The sequence below is a fragment of the Lutra lutra genome, chromosome 1 (assembly GCF_902655055.1).
Source record: "Lutra lutra chromosome 1, mLutLut1.2, whole genome shotgun sequence".
NCBI lineage: Eukaryota > Metazoa > Chordata > Mammalia > Carnivora > Mustelidae > Lutra > Lutra lutra.
The window spans coordinates 118,454,354-118,474,772 of NC_062278.1; the positions used below are offsets into that span (position 1 = coordinate 118,454,354).

The 20,419-nt window shown below is 47.5% G+C and overlaps 1 protein-coding gene across 5 annotated transcripts in view; it reads left to right on the top strand.

Annotated features, from left to right (window-relative positions):
- BDH1 (3-hydroxybutyrate dehydrogenase 1) overlaps nucleotides 1-20,419 on the top strand; it is a 43,424-nt gene that overhangs the window by 17,044 nt on the left and 5,961 nt on the right. For all 5 annotated transcript variants that reach the window (XM_047733698.1, XM_047733691.1, XM_047733685.1 and 2 more), the window contains exons 3-5: nucleotides 5,053-5,125; nucleotides 5,779-5,889; nucleotides 18,157-18,298. In XM_047733698.1, coding sequence (XP_047589654.1) covers nucleotides 5,053-5,125; nucleotides 5,779-5,889; nucleotides 18,157-18,298 — 326 coding nt within the window. The remainder of the gene's footprint in view (nucleotides 1-5,052; nucleotides 5,126-5,778; nucleotides 5,890-18,156; nucleotides 18,299-20,419) is intronic.

Genomic DNA, 20,419 nt, shown 5'->3' on the forward strand with positions numbered 1-20,419 from the left:
TCTCTTGCTGTGACCTTTCTGTTACTTTTTATATTATCAAGTAGCACAAAGGGAACTTGCAGGGAAAGAACACATAAAATCTGGTCCAGGAGAGACACATTCTTTTTGCAGATTAACCCCTGAGGTCTTGGGGAAAACAGTGATTCTCTTTGAATAAAGTCATTTAACTACCTTTGGGTGTACTAACCATACCATTCCGCTCACACTTAAGACCATCATGCTCCAGGACTTAAAATCCAAAGAGACTCTGCTGTGGCAATTCAAAAGGACAGGAGTTTACTTTGGCTGACTTTCCTAGTGGACCCTCGTTTCTGTCTAGTGAACCCATTGTTCTTAAGAATGTTGGATAACACATTTTAAAAAAAGTATTTTTTTAGGGGCAGAGAGAGTGGGAAAACCAGACTTCCCTGCTGAGCAGGGAGCCTGACACAGGGCTCGATCTCAGGACACTGAGGTCAGACCTGAACTTAAGGCAGCTGCTTAACTGACTGAGCCACCCAGGCACCCCGGGATAACATATTTTTATGAATATTTTAAAAGCTTTGTGTTTTGAATAGGTAATATATTCACATAGTACAAAATAGTACATGGTAAAAAGCAAATTTATCTCCTACCTCCTCTCCCCTGTTCACCAGCTGCTCAGGTGACCCTGCCACCTCTATTTACTGTTTCTGGTTTAGTATTCATTTAAAAATTAACCGTACTTTGGAGCATCTGGGCGGCTCACTTGGTTAAGCGTCTGCCTTGGGCTCAGGTCATGATCTCAGGTCCTGGGATTAAGCCCCATGTAAGGCTTCCTGCTCAGCTGGGTGTCTGTTTCTCCCTCTCTCTCTGCCCCTTCCCCCTCTCTTGCTCTCTCTCTCTCCTCTCAAATAAATAAATAAAATAAAAAAAAATAGCTTAAAAAAAACGAACAGTACTTCTCCTTCTGGAAAGATGGAGTAGATGTATTTTTCTCTGTTCCTCCCATTGGATACAACTAAAGCCCCCAGGTTATATAAAAAGGCATAACAAGACTCTAGAAGATGGGGAGAAGAAGATGGATCAGCTAGGGACCTCAGGGCCCAAGAAACAACACAGTGATGAGCTCTTTAGGTTTTCTTTGCCCTTCATCTACCCCACACCTGGAGCTGAAGTGGCTGGCAGCACAGAAATGACAGCTCAGGACAAAAAGCCCCAGTAGGAGTCTGCTCTCTCTAGCCCAAAGACTGGCCTAGCAAGACAGAAAACTGGAGACAATAATTGCTCTACTCCAGCCAAACACCACAGGAAGTGCTGTGGCTCCATCCCTCCCTGCACCTGCAAAAGCTGTACTGAGCCTCAACCTCCAGTTCACCCCGGCTGTAGTGGGGTACCCCAGTCCCTTCAGTAGAGGTAGTATCCGAGAACACCAAGGAGGGGCCAAGCCTTTTGTTCCCACCCAGCAGTAATCAGGCACCCTGCCTGCTTGGGTGGGAGTCCGGGAGAGTCAGGACTTCACCAGTCTCCCAGCAGTAATGAGACCCCATGCTCCCATGCATGTTGGGAGCAGTAGTGAGACCCTCCAGCCCCTCCCAGCCAGGCAGTAGGAGTGGAGACCTTGTAGGGAACTCCATCCCTACCCAGCACTAACCCTTCCCAGTTTAGTTTATGAAAGTAGTTCTACCCTGATTCCCTAGCCAGACAAAGACTGCACAAAAAAAGAGACCCGCGCACTAATGTTCCTCATGAATAGAGATGCGAAAATCTTAAAATATTAGCAAATAGAATTCAGCAATACATAAAAATAGAAACTTTGAAAAATGGGTTTGTTCCAGGAATTGAGATAACACACAAAAACAATGTATTTTTATAGCCTGACAATGAACTTGAGGATGTCAAAATTTAAAACAATACCATTTAAAATGCTCAAAAAAATGAGATACAGAGGTATAAATACAGTAAGCATGCACAGGATTTGTATTGCAGGAAACTGTACCATGCTGATGAAAGAAATCAATGGTCTAAATAAATGGAGACCCATACTAAGTTCAGGGATTGAAGAACTTGAAAAAGTAAAAATATCAGTTTCACCCAAATTGATATATGAGTTTAGCACAATCTCTATCAAAATCACAGTCAGATTTTTGTGGATAAGGACAAGATTGTTTGAAAATTTATAGGACTAAACAAGGGAAATAAAATAGCAAAAACAATTTTGAAAAAGAAAAATAAGATGGGAGCAGATAGCTCAGTGAAATCTAAGAGAGAATCCAGAAACAGACCCGCACAAATATCCCCAACTGATGTCTGACAAAGGTGCAAAAGCAATTCAAGGCAGAAAAGTGTACATTTCCCAAAAAACCAAACCAAAACAAAACAAAAACGTTCTGGAGCAGTTGGACATTTATAAGCAAAAAAATAAACTTTGACCTATATCTTACATTGTATACAAAACTCAAAATGGATCATGGACCTAAAATGTCAGACATAAAACTATCAAACTTTTAGAAAAAAATCAAGAGAAAATCTCGGGTTCTGGGATAAGCAAAGAATTCTGAAACTTGACACCAAAAGCGTGGCCCATAAAAGGAAGCATCGCTAAATCAGACTTCATCCAAATGAAACAGGTTCCCTCTGCAAAAGACCCTGTGAGAGGAAGAAAAGACAGCTTGCCCAATAGGAGAAAATATTTGCATCCTGCATATGTAACAGAGGACTAGCCTCTAAAACCTGTAAAGAACTCTCAGAACTCAATAGTGAAAGAACAATACATTACAATTAGAATATGGACCAAAGAGGGGCACCTGGTTGGCTCAGACAGTAGAGCTTTCATCTCCTGACCTCAGGGTTTTAAGATCAAGCCCCACACTGGGTATGGAGATTATTTGAAGATAAAATCTTTTCTTTTCTTTTCTTTCTTTCTTTTTTTTTTTTTAAGAAGAATATGGACAAAAGACATGAAGAGACATTTTACCAAAGAGGACATACAGATGGCAAATAAGCACAGGCAAAGATATTCAATGTCGGGGTGCCTGGGTGGCTCAGTGGGTTAAGCCTCGGCCTTCAGCTCAGGTCATGATCTCAGGGTCCTGGGATAGAGCCCTGCATTGGGCTCTCTGCTCAGCGGAGAGCCTGCTTCCCCGCTCCCACCCCCCTGCCCCTGCTTACTTGTGATTTCTGCCTGTCAAATAAATAAATAAAATCTTTTAAAAAAATATTCAATGTCATTAGCCATTTGAGAAATGCACATTGAAACCACCATAATCAACATGACTAAAATAAAAAAAAAAATGTGACACCACCAAATGCTGGTGAAGATAGAGAGAGAAAGTGGATCCCTTGGGGCTGGGAATGTAGAATGCTCACTGCTCTGGAAAGCAGTTTGACATTTTCTTAAAAACTAACTACGCATCTGTCATATGACCCAGCAATGGTTCCCCTGGGTACTTACTTAAGAGAGCAGACTTGTACAAGAACTTACACAGGAATGTTCATAGCAGCTCTACTTGTAATAACCCTAAACTGAAAACAGCATGGATGCTCTTGAATAGTTGAATGGTTAGGGGTGCCTGACGGGCTCAGTTGGTAGAGTTTGTGACTCAATCTTAGAGTTGAGCGCGAGCCCCACATTGGGCATGGAGCCTACCTAAAAACAAAAATGAGTCAACAAAGATAGTTGATAGTTAAAAAAACTGTGGTATATCCATACCATCGAAAACAATTTAGCAATAAAAAAACAAATTATTGGGGCGCCTGGGTGGCTCAGTGGGTTGGGCCTCTGCCTTCAGCTCGGGTCATGGTCTCAGGGTCCTGGGATTGAGCCCCGCGTTGGGGTCCCTGTTCGGCGGGGAGCCTGCTTCCCCCCCACCTCTCTGCCTGTCTCTCTGCCTGCTTGTGATCTCTCTCTGTCAAATAAATAAATAAAACCTTAAAAAAAAATTACTGATACGTGCAACAATCTGGTTGAATCTCCAGAAAATTACGTTGAGTGAAAAGGCAATCCCAAAAGGTTATATACTGTGTGACTTCATTTATATAACATTGTTGAAAGGACAAAATGATAGAGATGGACAACAGATTAGTGGTTAAGGAGGACGTGGGGTGGACCGGAATGGGTGTGGCTCTAAAAGGGTAACAGGAGGGATCCTTGTGGTGACAGAAATGTGCTGTATTTTCACTGCATCTGTTCCAATATCCTGATTGTGATATGGTGCTATAGGTTTGCAAAATGTTACCACTGGGGGAAATTGGGTAATAAGTTACAGGGCATCTTTCTGTGTTATTTCTTAACTGCATTTGAATCTATAATTATTTCAAAACAAAAGTTTAGTTGAAAAAAACTAACAAGGGGTGCCTGGGGGGCTCAGTGGGTTAAAGCCTCTGCCTTCGGCTAAGGTCATGATCTCAGGGTCCTGGGATAGAGCCCTGCACTGGGCTCCCTGGTCAGCGGGGGACCAGCTTCCCCCCTCCCTCTGCCCTTCCCCTCACTCATGTTTTCTCTCTGACTTTCTCCAATGAATAAAATCTTAAAAAAAAAAAAAAAAAAGGGAGGGGCATCTGAGTGGCTCAGTGGGTTAAAGCCTCTGCTTTCAGCTCAGGTCATGATCTCAGGGTCCTGGGATCGAGCCCCGCGTCGGGCTTTCTGCCCAGTGCTGAGCCTGCTTCCCCTCCCCCGTCTCTGCTTCCCTCTCTGCCTACTTGTGATTTCTGTCTCTCAAATAAATAAATAAAATCTTTAAAAAAAAAAAAAGGGAAAGAAAAAAACTATCAGGAAGCAGCGTAAAACCCAGAGGTGAAGACATTGAATTTGCAGAAGGCTCTGGTAACAAAGCTGTATTGCCGGAGGGTGATTCCTACACAGTGGCAAAAATGGCCACTGCACCTGCAGGCTGACTTTGTCGCAGCCTAGCAAGCCTGGCGGACAGAGTTAGGACCATCTTCCCCAGTAGTACCAGCAGATTGTCCTAAGTGGCTTGGGGTCGGGAGCCATGGGGGCCACACTGGTGGTTGAGGGTCCTCTGAGTTGTTTGCCCCGGGAGTGAGGTGCAGGTAGGAGCACAGCCTTTGCTCACGGCTCCTCTTCTCCCGCAGGCGCTCGCTGCTGTTTTACTCCGCCTCCCTGGTCCCTAGCAGCCATCGTGCTTATTCCGATGAGGTGAAGCCGGTGAGTGGCAGCCCTGCTATGGTGGTCACAGCCCTTCCCTAGGGGCCCCCAGCCCTGGGCCACTTCAGAGCGGGGCTTCAGTGCCCCTGGGATGCTTGGAACCACTTTCTCACTCTCTCAACCGCCCCACCCCTGCCAAAGATGAAGTTAGGGGTTAAGAGTTCAGATTTGGGATTCTCTCTCTTCCAGCTCTACCACGGGCTGACTACTTTGGGCATTTAGAAAATATGTCTCCTCACTTGTAACCTGGTGTAATAATGCTACTTACTGTGTAGAGTTACTGTGGGGTATTAAATAAGAAAAATGTGTGCGGAGTGCCTTGCACAGAGTAAGAAATGATAAATACTGTGGTGATGGGGGTGGTGATGCTGGGGGTTGTAGATGAGGAAACTGAGGTCCAGAAGGGGGCAGTGACTTCCCCAGGTAGCATTGCCAGTTGGTGGCAGAATTTGGGTTAGAACCTCGTCTCCTGATTTGGAGTGCCAAGCACTCTGCTCTATTATGGTGCTAATCTAAGAGCCAAGGGCAGGTGGGCAGGGCTGGGACTGGCCCACTTAGGAAGCACTAATTGTCACTGCCCAGAGGAGGTTTGCTTGGTCACTATGCTCTTAGGATCCTGGGTTCCTAATCTGGGGTCTGATCTTCTGAAACAGGTTGGCAACAAAGCCGTCCTGGTCACAGGCTGTGACTCCGGATTTGGGTTCTCCTTGGCCAAGCATCTGCATTCAAAAGGCTTCCTTGTGTTTGCTGGCTGCTTGATGAAGGTAAGAGAAGGGTCATTTTTGTCACCATTGTCCTTCACATAGTTACTGTTTTGTAGGGTTTTAAAAATTGTAGTAAAATACACAAAACATAAAATTTACCTTAACCTTTTTTTTTTTTGAGAGAGAGTGGGATGGGGAGGGGCAAAGAGGGAGGGAGAGAGTGAGAATCTTAAGCAGGCTCCACACCTGGTATAGAACCCAATGGTGGGCTTGATCTCATGACCCCGAGATCATGACCTGAGCCAGAATCACAAGTTGGACACTTAACTGACTGAGCCACCCAGGCGCCCCTATGCTATGTCTTAACTATTTTTAGGTGTACTGTTCGGTGGTATTAAATAGATTCCCATTACTCCCATCCATCCCCATAACATTTTTCATCTTGTAAAACTGAGACTGTACCCAATAACAATAACTGTCCATTTTCCCTTCTGTCTACCCGCTGGCAACCACCACTACAATTTCTGTTTTTATGAATTTATCTGTTCTAAGTACCTCATATAAGTAGAATTTTATAGTATTTGTCTTTTTTGTGACTGGCTTATTTCACTTGGCATAATGTCCTCGAAGTTTATCCCTATTGTAGCATATTACAGAATCTGTTTCCTTTTTAAGGCTAACTAATAGTCCATTACATGTATATATCACATTTTGCTTATCCATTCATCTATCATTGGACACTCAGGTTGCTTCCAACTTTTAGCTATTGTGAAAAAGGATGCTACAAACATGGATGTATGAGTATCTCTTTAAGATCCTGCTTTCAATTCTTCTTGGTATACACCCAGAACTAGAATGGCTAGATCTCATGGTAATTCTGTTTTTTTTTTTTTTTTAAGATTTTTTTTTTTTTTAAGATTTTTTTTTTTTTTAATTTATTTGTCAGAGAGAGAGGGAGAGAGAGCAAGCACAGACAGACAGAATGGCAGGCAGAGGCAGAGGGAGAAGCAGGCTCCCCGCCAAGCAAGGAGCCCGATGTGGGACTCGATCCCAGGACGCTGGGATCATGACCTGAGCCGAAGGCAGCTGCTTAACCAACTGAGCCACCCAGGCGTCCTGGTAATTCTGTTTTTAACTGAGGAACTGCCATACTGTTTTCCACAGTGGCTGCACCATTTTACATTCTCACCGATAGTGTTCCAGTTTTTCCACATCCTTACCAATACTTTTTTTTTTTTTTGTAGCTATTTTAAGGCTGAGGTTAGTATCTCATTGTAGTTTTAATCTGCATTTCCCTAATGATTAGTGATGTTGAGCATCTTTTCATGTGCTTATTGGTCATTCATATATCTTCTTTGGAGAAATGTCTATTCAATTTCTTTGCCCAGTTTTAAACTGGATTGTTTGTTGTTATTGTTGTTGAGTTTTAGGACTTATATATTCTGGATATAAATTCCTTATCGGATATATGATTTGTATATATCATCTCCCATTCTATGGTTGTTTTTTTATTCCAGGGGTGGTGTGTCTTGATGTACAAAATTTAAAAATTTTTATGAAGTCTGATCTGCCAATTTCTTCTTTTGTTACCTGTGCCTTTGATGTCATGTCCAAAAAATCATTGCCAAATGCAAAGTTGTGACGCTTTTGTTCTGTTTCTTCTAAGCACTTTATTTTGGGGGGTCTTATATTTAGGCCCTTGATCCATTTCAAATTAATTTTTGTGTGTGGTATTAGGTAAGGGTCCAGCTTCTTTCTTTTGCATGTGGACACCCAGTTTTCCCAGCACCATTTGTTGAAAATATTGTCCTTTCCCCCTCATTGAATAGTCTTGGCACTCCTGTCAAAAATCACTTGACCATCTCGGTCACTTCTTCTATTCCATTGTTCCATATGTCTGTCTTTATGCCAGTTTTAGACTGTTTTGGTTAGTGTAGCTTTGTGATAAGTTTTGAAATCAGTAAGTCTGTATCATCCAGGTTTGTTCTTCTTTTTCAAGATTGTTTTGGCTCTTTGGGGTCCCTTGAGATTTCCTATGAATTTTAGGACATGTTTTTTGGCAAAAGACACCCTTAAGATTTAGACACATATGGGATTAAAATCTGTAGATTGCTTTCAGTAGTATGTACATTTTAAGAATATTAAGTCTTCTGGGACGCCTGGGTGGCTCAGTTGGTTAAGCAGCTGCCTTCGGCTCAGGTCATGATCCCAGCGTCCTGGGATCGAGTCCCACATCGGGCTCCTTGCTTGGCGGGGAGCCTGCTTCTCCCTCTGCCTCTGCCTGCCATTCTGTCCACCTGTGCTCGCTCTCTCTCCCTCTCTCTCTCTGACCAAAAAAAAAAAAAAAAAAAAAAAAAAAACTTAAAAAAAAATTAAAAAAAAAAAAAAAGAATATTAAGTCTTCTGATCCATGAATGGGGGACGTGATTCCATTTATTTCTGCCTTCTTTTACTTCTTTCAGAAATGTTTCATAGATTTCATTGTACAAATCTTTAACCTCCTTGGTTAGGTTAATTCCTAAGTATTTTATCCTTTTTGATGCGACCATAAGTGGGATTATTTTTGTAATTTCCTTTTCAGGTTGTGTGTTGTTTGTGTACAGAAATGCAGCTGCTTCTATGTGTTGATTTGATATCTTTCTACTTTGCTGAATTCATTTATTAGTTCCAATAAGTTCTCTGGGGGAATCTTTAGGGTTTTCTACATATAAAGTCATGTCATCTGAAAACATAATTTTCCTTCTTCCTTTCCAATTTGGATGCCTTTCATCTCTTCAACAGACTCCAGAGTTCCAAAATAGTGCACCTGTCTAGGTGGGGAAAGAGATTCCTGGTGCTTCCTACTTTCCTGTCTTCCCAGAATCCCACTTCAAGCTGATTATTTAATACCAGGACTACCCAGGACTTGGGCTGGGTTTGGTAGTTGTGTTTTCATTGCTTTCTTAACGATTGGTTCATCTGTTGTTTTAGACAGCCCATACCTTTTCTCTTCACTTCTGTCTCACTTGTTCTTCATAGCTTTGTTCATTCATTCATTTACTCGTCCATTTGGCAAATGTTCCTGATGTGCCTGCCCCTTTGATAGGTGCTGTAGAAGATGATACCCTGGTCCCTGCATTTAGGAAGCTCCATGCCCAGTGGTGAAGGACAGCCATGCACAGACTTACCTGGAAGAGTTAGAGTGAAGAGGGTTCTCAGAGTTGTGTGGAGTGTTTAACGAGAGTGCATAGAAGGAAGGGGTTGATCCTGGTCTGGCAGAGGAGGGGACATCCATTCTGGACCATGGAGAATAAGTAATGCTGTCCCAGGTAGCGACTGAGGATCCTTTGCAATTCATCAAGTGGAATTTAGGGTGTCTGAAGGGAAGCCCTGGGCCGTGAGGCTCCAAAAGGGAGAGGGGATGGTTCTTCCAATTTGGAGAATTGTGCAACCTCACCACAGTCCATCACTTGGAAATTTCTCTCTTGACTGTCTGCACTTGAAGCCCCACACCAACCCCTGATCCTAGGTAGCACGGATTCCTGTCTCTTTAGATTGGCCTTTTCTGGACTATTCCTGCATGGAATCGTACAACGCATAGGCTCTTGTGGCAGGCTTTTTTCACTCAGCATAACGTTTTTGAGATTCTTCATGTTGTAGAAAGTATCAGTAGTTCCTTCCTTTTTATTACTGGATAGTATTCTATTGGACGGATATACTACATTTAAAAAATTAATTCACTAGTTGATGGATATTTGGATAAAATGTTTGGGGTTTTGGCCACTATGAATTATGCAGCTATGAATATTTGCATACATGTCTCTGTGTAGATATGTTTTTACTAATTCCTTTTAACAGAATTTAGAAACCAACATCAGTGCTCTTTGTTCCTCTCTGTGGACAGAGGTAGACGATGTATAGATAATCACATGGCATATACATGCACACATGATATTTATTTATATTTATCTCCTACGTGCATTTCCTATAAATACTGCATGCTCTCTCTCTCACACACACACACACATGCTCACACACAAACATATAATTCATGAGGTTATATTGACCTTCTAATCCTCTTCAACTCAACAGCATTCTTCCTTGCTTCCCTCATTCCATATTTGTTTCTTCCTTTTTCTGCCACTAGAACCTTGATCCCCAGCTACATCAATATATTTACTCATTTGGTCAGTCCTATAATACACACACAATTGCTTCAGAATTGCTATGTTGATACCATCACAAACACAAAACTCCTAAGTTGTGTTGTCAGCTTGGTTCCTCCAAGAAGCAGATACCAAAATAGGATAGAATGTGCAAGAGATTCATTCAGGAAGAGCCTGTGATGGCTAAAGGGGAATAGGGCAGGAAAAGGCATGAAAATCCTGTAGATTTTCAGTGTTATTCTGGGGCTCCTGACTGGCTTATAGGGACTGTGTAATTTCACATTCCCACCAGTAATGTATGAGAGTATCTGTTTCCACACGATTTTCCCAATAGTGTACTTGAAGCTTTTGGTTTTTGCCAGTCTGATAGGTGAGAAATATACCCCAGTACAGTTTTAATTTGCATTTCTTCTGTTGTGAATGCATGCCCTGGTCTTTAAAGGCATGAATGATCCAGAAGCTGCCATATAGCAACCTGCGGTCTCCCTCTATTGGCCAGAACTTGGTCACATGGTCTTACCTGGCTGCGGCGGGGAAGCTGGGAAATGTAGTTTGTATTCTGAGAAATGTACCTTGCTTGAAGTCAGGGGTTCTACCGCTATAGAAGAAGGGAAGAATGGGGCGTTTGGGACAATTTGCTGTCTCTGCTCTGTAGACGAGATATTTTCTTTATATTGAAGGCAGTAAGAATCCAGAGAAGGAATTATTTTAAAACAAGGTTTTATATCTACAAAAACAATACCCGTTCAATGTAAAAGTTTCAGTAATATAAACAAAAATAATAAAGTCATTTGCATTGCCACAGTTTGAACATATATTCAGATCAGAGAGGGTTTATTTGTCCTTTTAATTTTTCCTTCTTTTGAATTATGAAAGTAGTACGTATTTATAATAGATTCAAACCCGACAGAAGTGGATGATGGAAACAAGTGGAGTCTTTTTACTGCATTCTCTTGCTGCAGAGTAACTAAAATGTGTGTGTGCACATTATTTGTGACCTTTGCTATTATATTCCAAGCCACAATGAATCGTCTTACACATATCTTTGATTGCTTTCATTAGTAATTCTTAGAAAAATTTTCTAGATGTGAAAATACTGGGTAGAAAGGTGTGCAGATTTTTGGTTTCATTCAAGTCTGTCAAACTGCTGCTCCCAAAAGCCACACCAATACCTGCTCCCTCTGACATGCATGCAAAAACCTGTTTCAGGATGGATTTGGGGGTGATGGGTGGGGCATGCTGGAGTTGGGTTCTCCGTATAATGTGGACCTGTTTCAGCATGTCCTCGCAGGTGCTGGGATGCCACAGAATGTTTCGAACCTCTGAAGTTCCTTCTCCATGTTTCTAGCACCTGTGCCATCATGCTGGCTTGTCCAGTGGTGCAGGGACTGTATCTCGACTCCACAGTCCAGGGCAGAGTCTGCTGAGTGCTGACGAGGAGTGAGAGAAAGAGAGTCAGGGCCTTGGATTCTAGTCACCTATCAGCCACTAGCCCAGGGACTAGGCAGATGCTTCCCCTCCCCGAGCCCCTTACTTACAGTAATGGGGTTGGACTAGGTGCTCTGACGTCCTTCCACCGGCCACAGCTGCGATCCTGATTTAGTGACTGGTGTTTTCTTCAAAATACCAGACGAAGTCACTGCCGGCTCATGCCTGTCGGTGTTACTTGTTGACTGTTTTGGCATCATGGTGTGTCTCTGCTGGTCAAAAGCTAGAGGAGGCAGAAGTCACTAGAGGTTTGAGTTAATGATGCAAATCAGAAAGCAGTCGGAACCACTGGGGACCACGGTAAAGTCCTCCAGCCCGCTGCTGAGATGTTAAGCCACATGGTGGATTCTGGCTACATCTGTCCCCCAAAACTCTGCCTGCTCCTCCTTAGACTTACCCCTCCTCTCCTGCTTCAGGTCTCGGTGCCTTGGGCCAACTCAAGGGCTTGGCTCCAGCAGATGTCTCTCATCTCCTCCATCATTAACTCCTCACGTTCTGCTGGGTCGTTTTGGCGCATGCGTGTGTGCACGCACTCACGCCCACACACACAGGCTGACAGCCTCCCATCCCATGTGCACTATTGGCTCACTTCTCGACACCCCCAGAGGGTTGTTTGTAGTAGATCGTTTCACCTGTTTACTTCCCATGTTCCTTTCAGCCCACACGGATTGGGCTTTGGGCCCCTCCCATCTATTTATTTGTTCTTTCAACTCATAGATATCTCTTGAGCACCTACAAGAGCCCACAATATTCTCCCTTGGAGGTACAGCCTATACTGAGTCAGTGAGAAGTTCTTGCCCTTGCGGCGCTTACACGGGGCGGGGGAGGGGTGACACAAAAGAAGATCGATAAATAAGTAGATTGCTTTTCTGTGGGATGTGGAAGCTATTGGGAAAAAGAAAGCACGAAAAGGAGACAGAGAGTGAATGTAGTAGAGGGGCTGTTGGGTTTTAAAGAGGAAAGAAAGAACTTACTGAGAAAGGGACATTGGAAGGAGGTAAGGGGTTAGGGAACAAGTCCCAAAGATAGAAGGGGTAAGAAGGGACATCCAAGCCTTTGTGTGCCTTTGTGTTAGAGACCAACAGGGGGCCACTGTGGCTGCGGTGAGGGAGGGAGGCGGGAGAGTGGAGTTGGGGGGCAGGTCTTGTATCTTAGAAGGGACAGACTGCCTCTCTCTGGGTATAAGGGAAGGCTCTATAGGCCAAGGTGGCATCTTGCTGCCATCTGGAAGGACGGACAGGAGTTTCCTGCAGTGGGTGCTGATAGCGTATTTGGACACCATCCGCAGTCCGAGGAAGCTGAAGCCCAGAGCCGTCACGGAGTAAGAGGAGACCAGCTGGGCAGAGAAGTCAGGGCGGGAACGGGGAGTGGTGGGTGCCAGGGTGCCTCTGATATGGCTTTTATCGAGGATGCCAGCAGCCCCCATTTTGCCAGATCGAGTGGCCCCTTCTCAGACCAGAGCATACTGAACCTACACACAGTTTTAACCAAACAAACCACTCTTGCGTGTTACCCTTTGTTGATTGACTTTTGGATACCCCGCTCTCTTGTTTTGCTTCCCTTCCCTTGCTGGCGCTCCCACTGCTCAGCCTGTGACCGTTACAAGGCCCCAGGCTTGTTCCTCTTCACCGTTCCTTGTGCGCGTGATAGACACTTCCATTTTACCTGGCGAGTGTCTTCATCCGGCCTGGAGGTGCTGGACCCCCTAGCAGAACAGGCCGAGAGTCTGTAAAACCCTGCTGCCAGGTTCATCTGGCTCACTGTGGTAGAAATGGAGGTGGAGAAGGTTGAGGAAGGTTGAGAGGTTGGACGGAGTTGTTACCGTGCTGTGATATTTTCCCTCTGGTCTCCGTGAGGTGGGCTTCAAGAACACTACTTGGAGAAACAGACTCTTTTTTTTTTTTTTTTTTTAAAGATTTTATTTATTTATTTATTTGACAGAGAGAGAGATCACAAGTAGGCAGAGAGGCAGGCAGAGAGAGAGGAGGATCCAGGCTCCCCGCTGAGCAGAGAGCCTGATGCGGGCCTCGATCCCAGGACCCTGGGATCATGACCTGAGCTGAAGGCAGAGGCTTTAACCCACTGAGCCACCCAGGCTCCCGGAGAAACAGACTCTTAAATACGGAGAACAGACTGATGGGCACCAGAGGGGAGGCAGGTGGGGGGATGGCGGAAACGGGGGATGGCGAGGAAGGAGCGCACTTGTCTTGATGAGCTGGGGTAAGGAAGTGTGATTACTGAATTGTACGCCTGAAACTGATAGAACACTGGATGTTAACTAATTGGAATTAAAATAAAAACTTAAAGAACTACTAGAGGGTCGCCTGGGTGGCTCATCTGTTACATGTCTGCCTTCGGTCAGGTTATGATCCCAGGGTCCTGGGATCAAGCCCGCCTTGGGCTCTCTGCTCAGTGGGAAGCCTGCTTCTCCCTCTCCCACTCCCCCTGCTTATGTTACCTCTCTCACTGTGTCTCTCTCTGTCTAATAAATAAATAATTCTTTTTTTTTTTTTTTTTTTTTTTAAGAAGCGGGGATGAATAATCATGTAAGGATGGAGAGGGATTTTTTTTTTTTTGAGATTTTAAAAATTTATTTTTTTGACAGAGATCACAAGTAGGCAGAGAGGCTGGCAGAGATAGAGGAGGAAGCAGGCTCCCCGCTGAGCAGAGAGCCTGATGCGGGGCTCAGTCCCAGGACTCTGGGATCATGACCTGAGCTGAAGGCAGACGCTTTAACCCACTGAGCCACCCAGGCGCCCCATAAATAAATAAATTATTAAAAAAAAAAACCAAAAAACTCATAGAGAGCTTACCATTAATGCCCCGGAGTCCTTGGCCACAGAAGGGTATGTTAATATTGACCAAAAGACGCCTGGAGGCCCAAGAATGAGGCCGGAGTGCCTCATCTGGAAGCAGAGCAGAGAGAGCTCCACCAGGAGAGGGCTGTCCTGCCTGGTTCCGACACTCTGGCCTGGACGTGATGTGGATGAAGGGGAGAGCTCCTGGAGTCATCATAAGGGCGCCCATCCAGTGAGACTCCTAGGACTGCCTGTGTTTCCCCAGCCAAAGGGGTGCCTCCCTGAAACCCGAGTGGAGAAAGAAGAGGCCTGGCTGGAGGTGTCCGGGGGTCGGATCTCTGCAGAATGCATGAAAGCACGCCCTGCAGGGAGGGCCAGCGCTCATGCACCTGCTGTCCCTGGACACCAACAGCAGACAACAGGACCAGCCTCAGAAGACTACAGTCTTGCCCCTTAATTTGCCAGCCCCTGGATCCAACCCTGGAAGGGTCAGAGATTAAGGAAGACGTGAGGAGGAGCTAGAACATAAGGGGAAAGGCAGTCTTCACCCCTGTTTGGCGTCCATGGGCTTCCCACACTCCCCAGGCCTGGGTCAGGACAGGCTTTAAATTGCATAGAAGCTGGAGGACTTGGGTTTTCAAACCAGGCTGCGCTGGGGTTCCTTGATTAGTAGACTGAACTGGACCCTTGAAGTCGAACAAAGAGGCCGTTATCTGAGAATGTGTGGAAACACTATAAGAATTGCCTAACTTGTCATGCAAGGGTAGAAAAGAGAGCTCATTGATGAAATGGAAAGGGATAATGATAAAAGTCAGTCAACCAGTTCCATAGTCACAACACAACAGGACTTGAAGCTTGTCCCTGAGCAGCAAGACAGATGAAGACGAGGACAGAAACCCTGGAGTCAGGGAGGCGGTGGGGCCCAAGCAGTGTAGCCTTGGACTGAGGACAGGTGGATCTGGAAGGGGACTGGCCACCATGCTCTGTGGCCCCGGGGCTAAGGGTGGTCAGCAAAGGTTTTCTCTGAACAGTGAAGGCAAGCTGACTGTCTCTGTTCCCGCTGACAAGGCCATCAGAGTGGGATGTGGAGGCCGTTTCAGAGTGAGGAGGACTGCTGGGGAGACCTGGCAGGGGAAGGGAGGAGATGGAGTTCTCTCCTGGGATCCTGAATGCTGAGCCTGAAGCTGTAAGCCGTGGGACGAACCCCTGGTTTCCTCCGAGAGCAGGGTCTCAGCTGCCACACTTCAAACCGAGTTCATGTGGGGACCCTGAGCCAGGTGAAGAGCCTCCCCGGGGGACCTTGGAGACGTGGGCTCAGGGCTGGCTGGAGGCTCAAGGAGACGTCTGGTGTGGAGTCTGAGAGTTGCCAAAATATGGTGGCAGGATTCACAAAGGCCAGGAGGAGGAAAGGGTGCTCAGGGGCCTATTTTCTTGGAACTAGGTGTCAGCACCCGCTCAGGGACGCGGTCTGCCTGGCCTCCACTCTGAGGGGCATTCGAGGAGGCATGACGTGAAGACTGCATTCAAACAAGATGCATGTTTTCTTGGTGTCTGTGGGCACCAGCCCTTCCCTCCTCTGGACTGGAAGCTGTCGTCTCCGGGAGTTATTTGCTGGCAGACCCTCTTCAGGAACAGTAGCAGAAGCTCTAGGCCTGTAGATGAGATACCTGCCATGTTGTCCGGGAAGTAGGCACTGCCAGGGAGTTTCAGAGCCAAGCCTTAGACTAACCAAGCTTCACACAGGGCTGCCCTGGGCAGAGGGGACTCTGGGTGTCATTGGCATGCCTGGTGCTGGGCCAGGCAGAGACTCAGAGGGCCACACATGCTGCTTCTTTTCAGGCCCAGAGCGGAGGCTCCCTGTAGAGGCTGACTGTTTAAGAGTGGAAGAGCTCTTGGGGGCAGTGGGGACCAGCCTGATGCCTGTCTGATGCCTGGGTTTTCTCCACACCGTGTTCCCCACCCTGCCCCAACCCGGACCTCCACTTTCATTGTCCAGACTCCTCCGGGGCAGTCTTGCCATCTGGATGGTGAAAATCATTCTTAATTTTGGGCTGAATTTGACTTTTTGGCCCTGCTTCTGTTTGGTGGGCTCCATGGGACCAGACTGCTCCCTCACTCTCGTGTTCTTCCCAGGTCCCTCTCCAGAGTGATTATCTCCAGCCCCTCTGGCCCTATTGGACACAGTCCGTTCACTACTCTCTCCTATGTCTCTCTGACGTGGTGTGATGCAAATGTCTTCTTCTGGGGTTAGGGTTCTCCTGGTTCAGACCACTTAGCAGGCTGAGCCTAATTCCTAGAGAGCTTTTCACCATGGATGTATGCGGACATCCATATGCTTCCTACTCTTGGCCTTGCCAGGGAGGTTAGCATCAATACCACCTGTATCCCACGCACACACGTCCTTGCTGAGAGTAGGCATTTCCCTCTCACTGCAGCCCCTGGCAGCTCCTGCTGTCCTCTCACTAGATGCCTTCCTGTTTCCTGCACCACGGAGAAAGTCACTGCCAATTACATTGTAACTGACAGTGTTTGCTTTTCACAACGGTGTAGCTCATCCCTAAGGTGGAGAAGATATGGGTCCTAGAAAGAATGAAATATGGTAATAGAACCCGCCTCACGGTGTGCAGACTAATGAGAAGTGTATGTCAAGTGCTTAGCACAGTGGGAAGCACCGTCAGCACTCAGTAAATGATGCTGGCTTTTATTCATGCCCTCCAGCAGCTCACCACTGCGCCCCAAGAAGACCCCTGCCTACCTCCCCAGCCTCCTGTGCAATGACTTCCTTATGCATCTGCTCTGCCTGCAGAGGCCTCACCGCTGTCTGAAATGTCCCATTTCCCAGGGCCCCTCTGGTCCTTGGACTCGTCTATCACTGCTCCTGAAAGGCCTGTCCCACCTTCTGGGCAGCCTCTCCCCTCCCGCCAGCTTTCATGCCGCAAACACTGCCCAGATTGTTCCCTTATGCACCTGCCCCCTTCCCGAAAATGTGCCTCTTTGATAACAGGGGCTGAGTTATTTATTTTTGTGTATCTAGTTCTTAGTGCAGGGCTGGGACATGATGGAGGCCCAGGGAATGCTTGCCGAGTGAGTGACCCTTTCTCATGTTTAATAATGCTTCGATTTAGCTTGACAGTTGAACAGGTTTTTAATAAAGATGACTCCATCATTCCAGTAACCTGAGCAGGTCAGGACAGGTGGCATTGTCCTTATTTCTTATTCGAAGCTGGAAAAACTGGGCACCTGTTAAGGGCTGCACCTGAGGGCACAGAGCCTGGGTAGTTGATGGGACTGGAATGAGAGCTGCTCTGGCTTCTGACCATCTTGGTAGTGACAGGCCTGTGGCTTAGACCAGAGGTGACAAACTGGCAGCCTCCAGTCACATGTGGCCTGTGAATGTGCTTTGCTTTACACAGTGTTTAGTTTTTGTTTTTTAAACGTGAGTAAGTTGCCAACACTTAAAAAACTGGGAAGTCCTAATTACTAGCTTAAACATCGGAGCAGCTGGCAGGCCTGGGTTCCACCCATACCCATGCTGGCAGCAGCTGGCAGGGGTAGAGAGGTAGGCATGTGCTTCATTCCCAAGTCCCCACCCTCCCCATTGTCGGACACCCACATGCCTAGTCCTGGTGGGTCCTCACTTCGAAACCTTGGCTTAGAGAGAGGCGCCTTCCAGGAAAGCCTTGGGGGCTTGTGTCTGTGGCACTTGGTTTGGCTTGACATGTGGTCAGTCCTGGGGTTGAAGAGAACCACCTGCCAGACGAGCAGACCCCGCGGGTCTCCAGAGACTCTCCAGAGTTGTTAGTAAGCCCCAGGCTCTGGCAGGGCCTCAGCCTGGTCCTCCGACTGGAGGCAGGGTGGGAAGGGGGTGGTCAAAGCAGCTCCTCTCTCCTCCCCAGGACAAAGGAGACGATGGGGTCAAGGAGCTGGATAGCTTGAAGAGTGATCGACTAAGAACTGTCCAGCTCAATGTCTGCAAGAACGAGGAGGTGGAGAAAGTGGTGGAGATCGTCCGCTCGAGCCTGGAGGACCCTGAGAAAGGTAGGGGGCCCGTTGGGGCCGCAGGGGGTAGTGCACCAGCTGTTCTGAGGGCCCCTTTCCTAAACATTACTCCCCGTTTACTGGTATCTTGCAAAAGCCTGCTTGCCCTGCTGTTGAACCTCTTCCTCTCACACAGCGGGAGGAAGTGGGTTAAATTAAACACACCTGTGCAATAAGGCAATGGGAAATAAAGCCAGAGGTGCTTTCAAAACCTCTAGGAGTGGTGAACAGATGAGCACAGGGACAGGTCAGTTCAGACAATGTTCATTGAATGCCCACTCCAGGCCAAGTGTTGGGGACACAGAGATGGCCAAGACATAGTCCTTGTTCCCAAGGACCTCTCCAAGGTTTACTGGGGGGCTAGCCTGAATGATCTCCACACCCCCTCTCAGGAAGCAGCACAGGACAGAGGGTCACAGCCCAGTCCTGGGTGGGGTGGGGAGCCTGTTAGGGAGAACAGATTGTGGCGGGGCGCAAGAAGGGCATTCCAGAGTCGGGGAGAGAAGGAACAATGGTGGGAGGCACATAGGATATGTGGGGGGCCAAGTCCGTGGTCAAGTCTGGTGGAGGTGGTGGCAGTAAATGGGGTTGAGGACAGAGGTCCTTCAGGGCCTGGGGCCCATAGCACTCCTGAGGACACCGGGGCCCGATGTCGATATCCCAGGGAGAATGAACTATCAGTCTGGGGACTGGGGCAGCAGCATGGAGGGCAGATTTAGAGGGAGAGCATGAGTGCTGGAGTACTGAACAAGGACAGTGGGTGTTTGGGGATATGGAGGGATCAGAGTCGGGAAGGCATAGCTGGCTGGACTTGGTGATGGATACATGTGGGGATGAGGGAGAGGCACAAGGCCTCTCCTGATGCCCGGTCCCCCACCCACCCACTGCAGGAGCGTGATGAGGGATGGGGAGTGCCCATGGGATGCCCTGTGGGAATGTCTGGGTGGAGACCAGATGTCTAGGCCTGGAGGTGAGGCTAGAGTAGGCAAGATGCAAGGTGGGCTTCCTGGGAACATGAGCAATCAGGGGGTAGAGAAGGGGAGAGGCAGCTGGCAGAGAGGTTGGGGACTGTGCCCCCAAAACCTGGAGGAACAGAAAGTTTGAGGGCCAGTCGCTGACAGGGTCACCTGCTGTAGAAAGTTCTGGTAACATAAGGACTCGGGTGTTCTCTCCCAGCTCAGCCCAGGGAGGGATCTTGGTGGGACGGGCTCTGTCCAACAGAAGGGAGGAGATCCCGTTCATGGAGCACACAGCCGTGATGATTCTGGGCTACTTGCTTCCTCTAAGGTGTTTACCTTTGAGCTTCCTGGCCAACCAGGCAGAGAGCGTTCTCTCTTTCCCACAGACAGGGTGGGGGCATCTCTCCCGAGTGGTGACTTCAGGCCTTAGGAGGGAGAAGAGGAGGAGAGGGGACCACCAGGGGCGGGCCTTTATGAGCCAAACGGAGATGCTGCTGTCAGCCAGCAGCTGCCTCAGAGCTCCTGTGCCATGTGGCTGTCAGGGAAGCTGTTGCTCAGGCTGCCAGCCTGTCCCTGACGCATCCCCTTGGCAGCCCTGGGCCACCCCCACCTCCAAACCAGGCTGGTCTGCTATCAGAGGAGAGGCCTGTGAGTTCCCTAACTCACTAAACATCTATTTCATAATTAACAGGCAGAGCCAGGGCTCCTGTCCCATTAAGAAAGAGGCAGGATGTGTCCCCCTGGGGTGATTCCCCGCTCTGGAGGTACAGCCCACCTCACCCCTCCCGCCTGCTTTCATCAACCAGGAGGCAGGAGTCCGTGCTGTGAGGCCACTTCATGGCGCCTGAGGGTTTGTGGTGATCCACGGCGCCCATGGAAAGAACTCATCACTGTAGACCTGAGAACAGAGTGGGGCTGCACCCGAGCTGGGGGTAGCTCAGGACCCTGGTCCTGGGTCCCCCGCTGCCAGGACAGAGTCACCTCCATTCCCTGTATTGGTCTGGGCCAGTTTGCTTGACCGGCAAGGCAGGGCAGACCCGGAACCACAGGGAGAGTCACTCACACCCCCTGCCCTGGGACTGAGTTCAAACCCTAGTCCCACCCTGATGCATAAACTTTTCCCTGCTGCCTTTTTCCAAATGACACATTCCAGTGAGGATTG